The following is a 16,556-nucleotide window of genomic DNA, read 5'->3' as shown; positions in this document are numbered from 1 at the left end:
TTCACCCCAAATTATGGATTTCTTAGCTGAAAAAAAAATTGACAAGCAAAAAAAAAAAAAAAAAAGATCTTCATGTTAAAAAAAGGGGACATACGTCTTTTTCATTGCATTTTCACATTACAAATTACATTAATAATTTGGCTTCTCAAAGGGGGCACGTCCCCTGAATCAGTTGTGACTCGTCAGAGGGACAGTCTCCCCCCCCCCCTTGGTACACTAGTAGTTCCATGCTGATACAGCGTAGATCAGAGTCTAGATATAGAGACTAGACTAGAACTAAGATAATTTTTTTTTAGATCTAGGACTGGTTTTGTATACGGACTAGACATAATTATTAAACCATGGCAAATAAGCTAATATTTATTTTCCAACCTAAAAACTGGACATTCGTAACGATTTTTCAAATTAAGAACAGGATAGGAAGTACCTAAAAACTGTACATTTGTAACACTTTTTCAAATCATGAACAGAATAGGAATTTAACTAGATAATAGATGCGAGCGCGAGCTGAAAGTTTTTGATTTTCCAGCCTAAATACTGGACATTCATAGCACTTTAAAAAGAATATGAACAGTATAGGAATCTAATCAATTAATGTGAGCGCGAAGCGCAAGCTGATAGTTTTTGATATTCCAACCTAAAAACTGGACATTCGTAACACATTTTTCAAATCATGAACAGGATAAGAATTTAAATAAATAATAGATGCGAGCGCGAGCTGACTTTTTTCCAACCTAAATACTGGACATTCATAGCACTTTAAAAAGAATATGAACAAGATAGGAAACTAAACAATTAATGCGAGCGTGAAGCGCGAGCTGAAAGTTTTTGATTTCCAACCTAAAAACTGGAAATTCTTAGCACTTAATAATGAACGGAATAAGAATCTAAACAATGAATGCGAGCGCGAAGCGCGAGCTGAAAGTTTTTTATTTTCCAACCTAACAACTGGACATTCATAGCGCCTTATAAAGAATATGAACAGGATAGGAATCTAATCAATTAAAGTTCAGAATTAACAAGTTCTAAGTTACCCATGGCATTAGTCGGCTATTCCTATTAGTATTAGGCATTAGACAGGTCCAGATTTGAGGTAAAGTTAATGCGCTAGCCTAAGCTAGCCCTACCCTAGCACATGTCTTGCCATTAATGGCAGCTAGTTTGATAAGTGTTTAAGAATTGGATGTATATATAGATCTAAGCCTATAAGGCCTATGTAACTATGTAAGGGTACCGGTAATTTGACGATGCTAATTCATTCTGAGCAACTAAACGTGAATGCTTACGATCGGCACTGGTCGAGGCCAAGTCCACGCGCATGCGTACTCTCAATCCGAAGACGCAAGTCATGAATATTCATATGTTGGTCCAGAACTCGGTGGGAAAAATAATTTCGCCGCCCGGAACCTTAACCGGGAACCGCCACTGCTGATCCCTGCAATCTCGATGTACTTGGTTCTTAGATCCTTGGTCCACGGCGAAGGGAACCTCCCCCTCGCTACCGGTCGCCAGCCAACACCAAAGCGGGATCTCTATGGAACGGGTACGGTAACAGTACAATATACACCGACGAACATTACGGTAAGACGCTGAAACTCACGACATCGAAACCAGGAATGTTGTGGATGTTTAATCAATTGGAAAGTGCATCACGATGAAGATCCTAGTCCTTTTCACCTTGTTATTTGGTATGTAACTTTCTTAGTATTATTAAGATTAATTTCTTAAATCTTAATTAAACATGTTAAATGAAGATTTGAAATAATAGTTTATTCTTAGTTTTGACAGTCCTCAACCATGTCGACTTTTATTTTACAGTACCAGACCAGATTGAGAAAGATAATGCAGATCATTACATTATGTGACAACTCAAGTCAGTCAAGGTGGTGCAGTGGAATTGACGTGTAACTCCTATTAAACAGTGGTTTTATGATACAACTCATTGGTTTAATGTGTTGGCACAATGGCACTACATGTACCATACCCAGTTTTTATTTTTATGTCTGAACAAGAATGGAAATTTCGTGAACTTTGCCCGGGGGGGCCACTTCCATTCACGAGTGGATACCATGCGCGACCATGGGGTCTCGAAAAGCACCCTAAACACGTAATTTCCATATTCTGAAAATGCACCCCTTAACAAGTATTGGCGTGTGAAACCCTACCCTTAACAAGTATTGGAAACAACGATACTCTTGGCAAATATTCCCTGAAATGAACCCCTAAACAAGTACATGAATGTTTTATTGTTACGGGTCCTTCGGTCGTCGGCTTTACCTTTTATATACACATCATTTGGTTTAGTATACGACCCCACATTCTACACCTCGCGCAAATCGGACTCTAAACACTTCTTTGGGGCAAAAAGGACATCCTTTATAAAACGTTTTAATTTTGTTTTATCATCCCCGCAAATTCGACCCTAAACACGTAATTGTCCTAGCGAAATAGATACCCTTTTTTCATTATTTTTGTGTTTTTGACACCCTTATCACGTTACGTACGTAACGTGCCCTATCGTGAAAAAGACATCCTTTTTACGTGTTTTTTTGGTCGCGCATGGTATCCACTCGTCAATGTAAGTGGCCCCCCGGGGAACTTTGCAATCATGATTAGGTCTATTTCATTAATTGTTTGAACTTTGAAAGTACCGGGGAAAGTAATGTGAGACAATTAATTTGTAATTGTAATGTATGGTGATAAAACCCAGATTTAACTAACTGATGTTTTTATCTGCTTTATAAAGGACAAGAGCCAAGACTACCACACCATGCAGTAACAAGTTTAGTTTTTTTTCAATAAAAAAAACTTATGGCAAGTTCCCCCAAGTCTGCACACATGCGTATCTGCGCGATTCTAGTAAAAGAAGATACGCAACAAACACAGACTTTACACATGCAATACATAGACAGATATTCATTAAAAAATCTGACTCAAAATGGTGGAAAAATAATGAATTTTGGGCATTTCATGTGACAGCCTAAAAATGCAGCCTTTGTCATCAAAATCCCTGAATCGTGTGCAAAGTGAATGGGTGCGCAGACATGGGGTACCATTTTTTTTTTCAATCTGAAAATGACAGCCCGAGGTTTTTTCCAAGAAAATCGTATATTTCTTTCAAATTCTTATGAGATATTTGGTACACTTACTCATAATGATAATTATAAGGAACATTATAAACTGAAAGATTTTGTGAAAGAAAAAGTAATTAATGTTAAATCTTAACTCAAATTGTTAGGTGCGCAGACTTGTGGACCACCATCATACTAGCATAATGCTGAAGTTTCTACAGTTAACAGGTTGAAATTCAAATGGAAATGGATGACAACTTAAGCAAGAATGTAAACAAAAGTAAAATAAATATCAAAGCTTGTTATTCAGTGATTAAATTGAATATCTGAACTTATGGACGTTTCACATTTAAATTGAAATCCATGTCATTTTTCACTAGACTTTGCACATCTAGATACTTTAGCACCTGAATATTCCAGATATGCAAAACTTAACAATAACATGGGTCCTTGTGCTTGATTTTTTGCTATAGAGCTTCAAAGTTCACCCAAATGGATGTAAACCTCTATTACTCAGTCAAAATCCATTAAAATTTCATCAAATTTTGCAATATTGTTAATACATGTAATTGTATCCTTATTAAGATGGAGAATGTATTTACATGTATATTGCTATTTGTTTGCTCTAACAGTACTGTCAGTTCTTAAAAATGATGTGAAAGAAAAACCCAATCTACAAAATGTGATATTTCAATAACCAATTTGAAAAGTACAATAAATGCTGCACTTCATAAAACCCATGTCACTTTCACCAAACTTTGCAAAGTTGCAGAGGAAGGTATACCGAAGAGGTGCAAACATTAAAAAATAGGAGTTCATGTGCTTGTTTTCAAACTATCAGCACTTTTATTATAGCAAATGTGCTTTTTAAAACACCAAAAGTTCGCCAAATGCTTTGTTTCTATGTGAGGAAAAATTCAAAACCACTCAGATACCATTTATTCAAACTCGGGGTCATATTCATTATACTTTGCAGCACTGCAGAGTAAATATGAAGAAAACACAATATGAAGAAAAGTGATTAACTGTTTTGTGAAAAAAAGCGAAATTTTCAAATGTAGCTTTCTTACCTACATTCGATTTGATAAAATTTTCAGTAATATGCGTGTTTGATTTTTTCTTTTTTATTCAAATCCAATTTTTGTTGCCGTAGACAATTCCATTTACATGTAAGTGTTTGGATATCAGACCCCCTCTCTACTCTGCAACTCTATGTACATGTATGAATTATGATGACCGTTTTCTCCAATTTCTGTGTCTCTGCCTCTTTAATTGTATTCCATGGTTGGTATTCTGACAGCAGTGGTTTAATATTAAACCGGGGCTAAGTTCGACTATACTTTTGTGGAGTTCCAGTTGTTATCTCATTCACCAATTAAAAATCATTCCTATTGTGCTGCAAAAAGTAAATTAAGAGTTAATTGAGTCATGAAATGGGAAGAGTTAGAAAATACAAAAATATGAATTTTAATGAATTAATTGGTAAGTTCTAATTGCCACGAATATGGAAGAAATATTTTGAAGCCAGCATTCCATACATGTAGAAAGGAGGTTTGAAATTCTAGTTTAGACTTTAGACTAGGGTTAAACCTAGGTTTATCAGAATATCACCCTACATGTAAATGTTTATTAAACTCACATTCTATTTCAGGCCAGGAGTAAACTTTAAGATATATTCTTAGAACCATGCCATTTTTTCCCTCTCTGTTAGGGGTCTGCCATGGGGATACCAAAACTTGGCAACAGGATGTTAATTTTGGAAACCCAAACAACTGGGATAAAGGGAGAGTTCCTTGTGCATCGGACTCTATCAAGTTCCGTGAGTCGGTAGGTCACAGTTATTTTTCAACTGTAGCATATGACATGCTTTCAATAATCAATTAAAATTTCCTTTGTAACTTTATTTCTATCATTTGTTATGATGTTAGTTGACAATGATCAGTAAAATCCTACATTTTTATATTTTTCATTGCATTCCAACTTTTTTGAGAGATAGAGGTGATTGGAAGCCTGGAAGGTACATGTACAATGTATATGCAGGGTGTGCCTATAAATTATACATGGGCTGCTTGAGTAAATCTGCATTTCAGATTTTGGTAATTCAAATTTTGTTTGGTAGTGTTTTCATCACTGGCGTAAATCCGTGTTGATGGGTCGGGGGGATGACTGAAATATTTTGGCTTTTTTTTTGCAGTCATGTTTTTAGATATGCAAGGAATTATCATTGATATGTCCACAGTGGCGTACCGTGGGTCACGGCATTGGGGAGGGGGCACCACCCGGGGGGGGGGGGGGGGCACCACCCGGGGGGGGGGGGGGCCACTTACATTGACGAGTGGATACCATGCGCGACCAAAAAAACACGTAAAAAGGATGTCTTTTTCAAGATAGGGCACGTTACGTACGTAACGTGATAAGGGTGTCAAAAACACAAAAATAGTGAAAAAAGGGTATCTATTTCGCTAGGAAAGCTACGTGTTTAGGGTAAAATTTGCGGGGATGATAAAACAAAATTAAAATATTTTATTAAGGATGTCCTTTTTGCCCCAACGCTACGTGTTTAGAGTCCGATTTGTGCGAGGTGTGGAAGGTGGGGCCGTACTTAACCAAATGATGTGTAAAGGTAAAACCGACGACCGACGGACCTGCGACATATCACTTTAGGCCCTACTTGTTTAGGGGTTCTTTTCAGGGAAAATTGTCAAGAGTATCGTTTTGTTTCCAATACTTGTTAAGGGTACGGTTTCACACGCCAATACTTGTTAAGGGGTGCATTTTCAGAATATGGAAAATACGTGTTTAGGGTGCTTTTCGAGACCCCATGGTCGCGCATGGTATCCACTCGTCAATGGAAGTGCCCCCCCCCCCGAATGTTTGAATCACTGAGTGAGCACGCTCAGTTGCCAGTTATACTGACCTAATAATAGAAACATTTTCTGGACAATGTCATTAAACGGATATGCATCTCATGATCAAATAATACGAGCGCGAAGCGCGAGCTGAATTTTTTTTATATTCACACCTAAAAAGAGACATTATAATCAAATTTGTGTAATCATGATAGGTACCTGTCTCGCTAAACAATACGAGCGCGAAGCGCGAGCTGAAGTTTTCGTATATTTTGACCCCAAACAGCGAGATTTTGAGGAATATATTTTAGGAATCCATTAAGAGTATGCATATCTCACCATAGTCATCTAATGCGAGTGCCAAGCGCTTGCTGGTTTATAAGAATTACATCTGAACACATGAAACACTTTTTGTAGTCATTGCAATCATGATTATCATACGCATCTCACTACTAATCAAATATTGTGAGCGCGAAGCGCGAGCTGAAAATTTAGATAATTCAGACCTGAAGTGGGGCATTCTAAGGTTTCTTTGTAGGAATTAACTAGGACCATACGTAATTCAATATAATGATGCGAGCGCAAAACGTGAGTTGAAAATTTTTGATATTCAGATCAGAAGAAGGGACATTTTAAGGACTGATTTTAGGAATTCATGAAGAGCAGACATATCTCACCAATCCACTAATGCGAACGTAATCACGGACAGGAAATGTTTCATAAGAAGACCTTAACATGGGGCAATCACTTTTTGAGTCATGAAAAAGAAGCATATGACGTAGGCCCTGGGCAAATTATGTTTCATGAAGTTATGATAAAAATGTTTCTTATGTAATGTAACATAACATAATTATAATATAACATTATAATATAAAACAATGATAACTCAAGTGCTATATATTTGGTTTATATTGACTTGAAAACGGGATGTTTCAGTACAACAGGATTATATATCTCGTTAACAGACAATACAAGCACCAGGAACAATGAAGACGTAGGCCCTGGGCAAATTATGTTTCATGAAGTTATGATAAAAATGTTTCTTATGTAATGTAACATAACATAATTATAATATAACATTATAATGAATAATATTTTCTTCTTTCCCACTACACGCTTCTCTTCCTTTCTCCCTCTTTTCTCCTTTTCCCCTTTTCCCCGTTTTTTTTTTGTCAGCCGATTGGGAGGGCACGTGCCCCCCATGCCCCCCCCCCCCCCCCCCCCCCGTAGTTACGCCACTGTATGTCCATATGGCAAATACACCTCCAATATTATTATTTTTTTTACCCCATGATGGTTTAATGGTTTTATTAGAGATTACATTAAAAAAGAATTGACATTTCATCTTAATCCCTTCCCAAAGACCCCAACATAGATGAATTGGAAGAAACGGGAGTTTCTCTTCAATGTTATGATAAGGACATATGTATTTCGTTTGGAAATGGTGAACTGGCTCTTTATTTGCATTTTATGATTCAATAATATTGTTTTATTTGTTAAGCGGTATTTCAGGAAGAATTTTCACCAATAAAACAATTATCTCTTGTGATTTTTTTTTTCCATTACTTTCGTAAAAAGTGGGGGGGATGTTTGTACAGACCATCCCCCCCTATTCGAAATGTGGGGGGGATATATCCCCCCCATCCCCCCCCCCCCCCCGGGATTTACGCCAGTGGTTTTCATCACTTTCATGCATCATAAGATTCTTTAAACAGTTCATCAAATGAAACTTAAGTACTTTTAATAGGAGACATAAATTTCCTAAAAATTGTGAAATGTTGATTTTATATCCCTTACTGAAAATTTGTTGCTACATGTATTTAATTGGTCAAAAGCCATTCACGTGACTAATCATAATTTCACCAGAAAAATGAAATTGATTGGAGATGAAAATAGTTTGTGACATCAGAGTAGAATATTTTTTTTTCCACTATTTTTCGTCTGACTGAAAACTATGGAATCACTCAGGCACAGCGTACGGCGGGCTGCCTCCACCGGGCAAGTCTAGTGAAGTGACGGCGCAGATGCCTTATGAGGTTCCACTGAGCGCAGCGCAATTAGCATAGTTAAAAGCAAAATTAATGCTGAATCATAATAATAATAATAATGTGACTTATAAAGTGCCAAATCCATTGTGTAGAGTGCTCAAGGTACATAAAGAGCTAAGAGAAAGAGCTAAGAGTGAAATAAACAGTTTTTAGAAGATTTTTGAAAGTTTCAACAGAGGTACATTTTTTAATGTCTTCTGGAAGGCTATTCCACAAAGTGGGGCATGCAAAAGCAAATGATCTACCCCCCAAGTTTTTGAAACTTTTGGAATAACAAGGAAGCCAGAAGTGGATGAGCGCAAAGACCTGCTTGGTCTGTAATAATTGATAAATTATGAAAGACTGTATTGTGGTGCTGATCCAAGAATACTATGAAAAGCAAGCAACAAAATCTTAAAGATAATCCGATTTTTGATAGGGAGCCAGTGCAGTGAATTCAAGATGGGAGTGATATGAGAGCGTTTAATTGACAAAGTGACGATGCGAGCAGCTGCATTCTGAATCTTCTGAAGCTTATATAACTGAGCCTGTGGTAAATTGAACATAAAGTGTCTAATAACTACATGCAGCATGTCAATGTGAAATCGCATCTTGCTTGTTTATGAATCTGCATTGAAATTAATGATGGCCATCATTTGGATCATAGAAATATTTGGTTTGCTTGATTTTAGTTCAGCAAGGTTAGTTTAGTGCACAACCTTCACAACTGGTAAGTGGAAAACTGGAATTAGTAGCGCTTGCAGCCGCCGCACATGCCATCGCACCCTGAGTGATGAGCGCCGGCGGGTAGCAGCCACGCGCAGCCTGTGAACTGGCTAGCTTAAATGAATAGCCGAGTTTGAATAAATTAGAGCTGTAATTATTGTTCATGTGTAGAACATAACCTTATTTGTTATGTTTTCACATCCAGGTCAACATAGTATATATGCAGACCAACTCTACATTGAAACAGATACTTCTTCCACTCAATGGAGCACTTGTCCTGGACAAAAATTTAAAACTTGCTTTCACTGACGACTCCAGCGTCCAGCCAGATTGCACAGGGGAAGGTAGGAGGATACTGTAACTGTTATCTCTTATAATAAATACATTGCATGTTAATATTACCCAATTCAAGAAAAGTCAATTAAAAGTGTAGAATTCAATATAGTATCAAAGCTTTTTGCTTGTTTCCTGAGGAAAAGAGCTTTGTTTGTCACTGTTTGGAATCATAAATAATAAAGCAAAGATTCTAATTATCTGCTTTTGAAGTGTTTGCACTTTATATGTACCGGTAGACATCTGTTCAGTGGTTATTTTTTCTGTATCACTCTCCAAGGGCATATCTAGAATGTTATGATAGAGAATGCATTCAAATCTCTGACAGATATGAAAGTATATACTATTTTTTCCCCTTATTGGACCAAAATTATTTGATACTCCCCCCCCCCAAAAAAATATATATATGTATATATTATTGCAAATAAGAAACACTAATTATTATAAAAAAGGAAGGCTTTTCATAAGAAATGTGGGTACTGTAATGCCTTTTATGGGGGGGGGGGGGGCTGGGCTGGAAATGCATTTGCTTTATCTCATCACTGAATGGTGCAATAATATATAGCCTATTATTCTCTCTTTATTTTCTTACATAGAGCAAACATTTATTGCTGACACACCCAAGAGTTGGTATAACCCAGTGAACTGGGTTGGAGCTAATGGTCCAGTTGCAGTGGATACAGAGAGCATACCATGTCAGTTTGATCAGGTCATCTTCCCGACTGAGAAACTATTCTCAGTCGAAGTAGACCTCAGTACCACTGTAGGCACAGTCAACCTTGCCGGGGAGGTTAGTATATTCAAGATTTTAATTTTCAGGAAGATATTTTAACAGTGTTTTTTTTTTCTTTAAAAAAACTTTAGGTCTTGCATAAGTTGACCATTCAGATAAAAAACTTAACAATCATAATTTAAAGGTCAAAGTGATAATGGAACATGCTATTGTTAACTCCATATAATTGAATTTATGTATGTATTCTCTAGAGATTTGGTTCCAACAAAGCTGTTGTCATGACTCATGAGCTTCATAGCTATTTCTGATGTTGACTTGTGCAGAAGTCTGTGGGTTTTTTTTCTCGCCTGCATAGCAGAGCGAGACTATAGACTGCCAGAGGCATTCCACATGTTTCTCTTGTGTACCTGAGGTACTTGTTGAGTACTTGTGTTGAATTATGCAACTGAAGGTTGAAACCACTTGTGATCAATTGGAATCATTATTAATACCATTAATTTTTATTACATGCCGTATTTGCACAAATAGTACACACAATGTATTATTTTATATACATGTAGCACAAAATTCTTGGTGCATCTATTTTATCATCTCTATTCCTGTTTCTGTTCTTTCTTTCTTTCAGAGTTTTGTATCTACCAGTGCATTCTCAAGCTTCCTCAGTTCACCATCTGGGCAGCAGCAGTTCTCCCTGTCCAACAATCCTACCATTCTATTGAAGAACTCCCAGTGTAATGACCTGACTGGCTGTGTTTGTGGGAATGATGTTGAACCAGTAAGTCAATATGAAAGGTTTCAATAGCTTGGGAAATAACTAGAAAGTCATGGAATAGAAACTTCTTTATTCAAGAAGCAAAGAATCATGGAATTTTGTTAGTTTCTTCTAGAATGTCAAGAAAGATCACTTAGACAGGAAACAGCATATGTGTATGGTATGGCAAATTCCTGCTCAGGCTGACTCTGTATGTATAGCACTCAGTCTCGAATCAGGTTTGTAAACCATACATGTATTTCATCACTCATGATCGATGATGATTCATTGAATTTTCATAATGTTGCCCTGGAAAGTGCATAAACCTGGATAAGCACTACTGGATTACTCTTTATGCAATGTGTGACTTCTGAAACAAATTACATATTTTTTATTCTAATGATATATTTTGATGATGCTCAGTGGAACATCTGCACTTTATGCAATGTGATCAATGTCATATGGCACAGAAGTAAATATTAGAAATTATTTTCTTGTTTCAGACTAGGACAAAGATTTGTGGCTTCAAGAGCACCTGTCCTCCCCTTACCTGCCGGAATGCACCTATCCCTGTTGGAGGATGTTGCCCAGTATGTGGTAAGCAATTATTTCAGCTTTCTTGTCCATTTATGAGAATAACTATTTATCAGAAAAAACTATGTATTAAGTATCCAACTTTCAACAATAAAGTTGTTATATACTATAAGAATATTTTGTTGCAATAACTGGGGTGTATTGTGGTCTTCTTGATAATGATGACAATTGCAATAATGATGATGATGATGATGTGGTAGTGGTGATGGTGATGGTGGTGGTGATGATGGTGGTGGTGGCGGTGGTGGTGGTGATGATGATGATAAAGATGATGATGATGGTGATGATGATGATGATGGTGATGATGATGATGATAATGATGATGTTGATGATGATGATGAGGAAGATGATGAGGATGATGATGATGATGATGACGATGTGGTAGTGGTGATGGTGGTGATGGTAGGAGTGGTGATGGTGGTGGTGGTGGTGATGATGATGATGATGATGATGATGATGATGAGGATGATGAGGATGATGATGATGATGATGATAATGATGATAATGCCAGCAAGGACAACAACAATGGTGTGGTAGTGGTAACTATTTCAGTTTATTGTTTATTGCAAAACTGTTAATTTTGGACAATCTTCTGCTATCTTTAGGATGCAGTTCCTAAATTCAAATTGAAAAACAACTAAAATTGTTTCATGATTTTCAATTTCTTGCAAATAGTAAGAAAGAATCTTCAGAATTACTTCAAAATCATACTCGATTTTACCTAAATGACTGCAGTTTAATAGTACATGAAATTCAGAACTGGAACATCTATGAACAAGTTCATTAAGATTCCAGAAATAGATATCAGTATTTACTGTCTTTGGCAGTTACAACTTATGTATGCCACCTATTTATGATAAAAGGCAAACTTATTTTGACATCCTTTTCACGTCAATCCCCAGGAGCTGTTGTTACAATGGAATACAACCCGCAGACATTCAACTATGAGACAATGAAGACAGACATAGAGAGCAAATTTGGCCTTGGTCCTTCAGCTACGTCTTCCAATTTAGCCAGAGTGAGTTCATGATTTGATTGTTCTCCGTCGCTAATGATGTAAGAGATATTCTCACATTTAATCTGTGTAGTCTCAAGAACAGAAGTAAGATATTCTTAGAAAAACAACATTAACTTTATTTGAATAAAAACTCATGGAACACTCAACAGGAGCATGGTAAATGAGTATCAAGCAGGATTAATTTGTTGAATGAATCCTGCTCTGAAGACAGTCTGCAGATCTGAATTTATGTAATGATTATGTCATGAGGAAGCCATTGAGATTGTTGCATGTAATGTAGGGGAGGATCCCATATTCAGAATTGGGGAGGAGGCACTGACTCTTAAATAGTCTGGGGACCAGAGGGAGAAATAGAATGAGAGGGTGCTTTACACCACAGGGAACATATTGTGTACCAGTTTGGGTCAAAAGCCCCCCCCCCCTTCCCCTGGATCTCTTTATTATTATCAATAGGCACCCATACTTTTATGAAGTATGTGTAATACATATGTGAATTGAGAAGTGTTATTTGAAAAGCTGGCTTCTTTGTTTCCAGGCATAACTTTGAATCAAAGTTGCCAAAACGAATACTCTTTGGCCGAAAACTCAACATAATTTCCTTCTCTTCCTCGGTCAATGTGCAGAAGAAACGCCAAGCAGAGGATGATGTAACAATGTACATGTCTAAGACTAGTGAGGATAAGATTCAGATGGTTTTCACAGACAACAATGGAGGGAGTACCAGTGGACAAGCAGCCATTGGTCTTGCCCTTGATGTGGAGGACGACATCGCTCGAAGTAAGTTGACCGTGAATTTTCACATTGGGTTTTTATAAAGGCTCTGTCGGTTGAGCATCTGCCTGTCGAACGAAAACACATGCCTCTGTTTAATTCCTCCCTTAATATTTGTGAATCAGATTCCATCCTCTTCTTTCCTCTTATCAATTTTATAAATAAAGAGGAATTGAATTGCAAAAAAAAGAGTAATGTATGTAAAATATAATAATAATTGGATTCCTTGGGAGATTTAACTTGATTGCTCATTTACGACTTGTTCTTATTTGCAGTGGGAGATTTAGCATTATTGCTCATTTATGACTTGTTCTTGTTTGCAGAGCTCTAGTGTCCCTCAAATTGTATTTATTTATGTTAACTGTATTTACTTCTCTTGTGTACCTCTAGATTTGGATTCTTATGGAGTTAATAGTGTTACTATGGAGAGTTCAGAGAAAGGAACTGGTGGTTTGTCTGGTGGTGGTTAGTATTGTCTTCAAATTGTCACTGAAAATTGTTAAATTGTGGCTGATATATTAAAGGGGAAGGGGGGTCCACCCTGATGTCAAGTTGTTGTTTTTTAAGCAGATAAAAGGGAAACATATCAAAGAATAACAGTTAATGTGAATTTTCAGTGTTCAATTAAATTAAGACACTTCTGTGTCCCCCCCCCCCCTGCACCATGTGTCATGTAATGTAAATTCCATGAATTTTTTGACTTTCTCAATTGAAAATGATTTACCTGTAAATTTGATATATAACTAGATATAATCCATTTTATTTTATTCCTTTTTATATGAAAAAAATATGTACCAATAAGTACGAATGACCATTAAATATGGCAATTTAGGGAGTTTTTCTATGTATTTCACAAAACAAAACTGTATTCAATTTTTTGATAATTCTTCTCTTCACACATCAGAAGAGTCAGAAAATAAAGCTGTAAACATGATTTTGTTGTAAGCTACCTTTAATGTGATTGTTTGATGGATACTAATCATTTGATACTAAGATAACCTAATGCCCCCCCCCCCCCTCTCTACAGGAGTTACAAGTGGAGGTATAGCAGGTATTATCATTGCTGTGATTGTGATAATTTGCTTCATCAGTACTATGATCTTCATTCTCATGAGAAGAAAGTAAGTATACATTTTTACCTGATATCATTTAGTTTCTGTTGATTGAAGGTAGATGAACACAGTCAGTCTTAGCCATCAAAGTCTTTTTTCTTTTAGCTGGATTCCTAGCTTAGTAAAGATAGGAACTAGAGCATCTCAACGTTGGAGTGTTCTAATTATTTAAATTTTCTGTGTTGCAGTGACCAAGCATGGAGTCTCATGATCCATATTTGTTTTTTTTTCTTTAGTTCACTTAGTTGGAAAGATGAACCATTACATGCTGATAGTGATATTGAGATGTCTCAAGGTATACCTCCAGGCTTCATGCAGGAGATTCCTAATCCAGCCTTTGACGCTGCTGTGAGAGGCTTTGATAATCCTATGTATACCACTACAGGCAAGGTATGAACTCACATCACATATTTTCTATGAAGATATACCCTCTGATGAACATTGGTGGGCTTAGCTTGGTTTTGTTTTACAATTGTGTACTGGAAATTAAGGAGGCATCATTAAGTCGAATAAAATGTTTGTCAGATTTTGTCAAGAACCTATGGTGTCCAGTTGAATGCATGTACAAAGAGTTGCTGTCGTACACGTTACAGTATATAATTGAAATGGAGACCCTGTAGAGAAGAGATTCACCTCCTTTGGGAGTTGAAAAAAAAATCCAATACATTGTCAAAATTTGTGTAGATGGAAGCCCTAATGCACTGATCAATCTACACTCCAGAGTTTGTTGTTAGGGGAGTTGAAATGATTCAGGAAATTTTGTTTCCAAGCATATTTGATAATGAAATTTATTTTACACAAATTCTATACTTCATCAGCATTCAAGCATACATGTATTCTACTGTCCTCAGTTATATGCACCACTATAATTATGATTACATGGAGTGGAATATTTGTCATGAAAAGCAAGTATAAAGGGGGTGCCATGATTCTTTTATGTGCATCTCTCTCTTGAAACTTGAATATTGCCTGCCTTGTACTTTTTTGTATGAAAAAAGATGAAAAATATGAAATGATGCGAACTGATTCTGAGAAAGATTTTAAAAAATATAAGATAGAGGCTGCAGGTTCTTTGGCTATGAAGAAAGACTGAAGTTTCTGATTATGTTCCCATTGCATGTCATTTGTTTCTTGTAGGAGAATATCTATGCAGATCCTGCCCAGGTGAAGGTCAATGGGTCTGGGGATGACGAGAAGTCAGGGTATGTAGTTGAGGAGAAGGGCGCCATCAATGGTCCGAACTGGGAGGAAGATGGAGACATGAAAGCCTTCTCAAATCCCATGTCTGCTAATGTCTTGGATGAGTCCAGTGCTTAGAGTGTCGATGTAAGGAAATCTTGGTGTTTGATGAAAGTTGTTTGACTTCTAATACATTGCCAGAGTTGTTATATACATGATTTTTTTGTGTCTTAAATAGGGTTATAGTGCTTAGACACAATAGAACCTGGGGATAGCTCCATAGTAAATCTTCAACCCAGTCAAAGTGAATAAGTATTCAAAAAGTATGAAAATCAAGAGAAATGTACACTATTAATTGAATAAAATTCAAGTACTAGTATTTTAAATCAACGCTGACCAAAAGCTCACATAACCTTTCATTCAATTCATCATCAATATGGGAAATCCAATAATCTACACCAAGTAAATGTATTTCTTGTATTCTGATGACCAAAGTATTCATTCAAATGAAAGTATATTGAATAGGGTATTCATATTTTTTCTTCTATAATCATTCATCGCTTTATTAGTGTGCTTTATGAGTAGCAAACCAGAGAGTAGCCATCATATGTACATCATTGAACAAGGACATCAGTGTTTGTTTAGTAGATTTCATGTTTATTTTAATATAGACCATCCCCTTTTTACTCTACTTATTCTACTTAGTGTGCTTTTAATTGAATTTTACTGCATTCTCCCTTTTTATTACTTTGATCATGTACAATTATCACTTTCAGTATAAAATAATATGCCGCATAAACTTTGCATCTTCCAGAACAATGAACTTCAAACTTCTTAAAATTATTTGTGTGCTAAATATAAATTATGCATCTTACCGAGAACATTTATGTCATACTTCTATTTTATAAATTTGTGTGCTGTTGAATTTCCCAATGCAATACAGACTTTTTTATTACATGGACAAATGCATTGTATACTTCTTTCAATATAGAAATGTGTGTGCTAAGCTGCTGTGTGCTTTTCAATGTCCCATACATGATACAAAATATTATATCTTTGCAAATAGTTGGCTAATACAATTAGACTGAGCATTTCCGTTTGTGGCCCTAATGCTCTATATGTATTTCTAGATTTGTACTAAATATTTGAATTTTCACACCTCTTCCAGTACTGTGTGCTTCTAAAGTTGTGTATTTTTATGAAAGGAATTTCTTCCTCACTTTTTAATAAACAGCCATAAAAAAAGGTTTTTATACAGGTATTTTTTTACATTAAATATAATTTTCAGAAATTTAAGGTAATTCCTCTGTATTCATTCCATTTTAATCAATAAATATAATCTTAGCATATTGCATTTTTGTGTACTTGTTTATACTATGTGTATTGTTCCTG

At 36.2% G+C, this 16,556-nt stretch overlaps 1 protein-coding gene across 2 annotated transcripts; it reads left to right on the top strand.

Moving 5' to 3' along the window:
* The first annotated feature begins 1,246 nt into the window (after positions 1-1,246).
* Positions 1,247-16,518, top strand: LOC129264811 (protein amnionless-like). 2 transcript variants are annotated; one of them, XM_054902757.2, is made up of 12 exons: positions 1,247-1,688; positions 4,783-4,898; positions 8,879-9,017; positions 9,603-9,796; positions 10,365-10,514; positions 10,994-11,087; positions 11,987-12,102; positions 12,726-12,879; positions 13,264-13,338; positions 13,901-13,994; positions 14,222-14,375; positions 15,123-16,518. In XM_054902757.2, exons 1-12 carry the CDS (start codon positions 1,655-1,657, stop codon positions 15,300-15,302), a joined length of 1,500 nt encoding a protein of 499 aa, XP_054758732.2. In that variant the 5' UTR covers positions 1,247-1,654; the 3' UTR covers positions 15,303-16,518. The 2 variants fall into 2 exon arrangements, with proteins under 2 accessions (XP_054758732.2, XP_063958221.1); XM_064102151.1 differs by lacking the exon at positions 1,247-1,688 and adding an exon at positions 1,852-1,975 and having other exon boundaries at positions 4,728-4,898.
* The last annotated feature ends 38 nt before the right edge of the window (positions 16,519-16,556 follow it).

The sequence above is a fragment of the Lytechinus pictus genome, chromosome 7 (genome assembly GCF_037042905.1).
Source record: "Lytechinus pictus isolate F3 Inbred chromosome 7, Lp3.0, whole genome shotgun sequence".
Classification (NCBI taxonomy): Eukaryota; Metazoa; Echinodermata; class Echinoidea; order Temnopleuroida; family Toxopneustidae; genus Lytechinus; species Lytechinus pictus.
The sequence above is the reverse complement of the archived record's forward strand: the minus strand, read 5'-3'. Positions and strand labels throughout refer to the sequence as shown.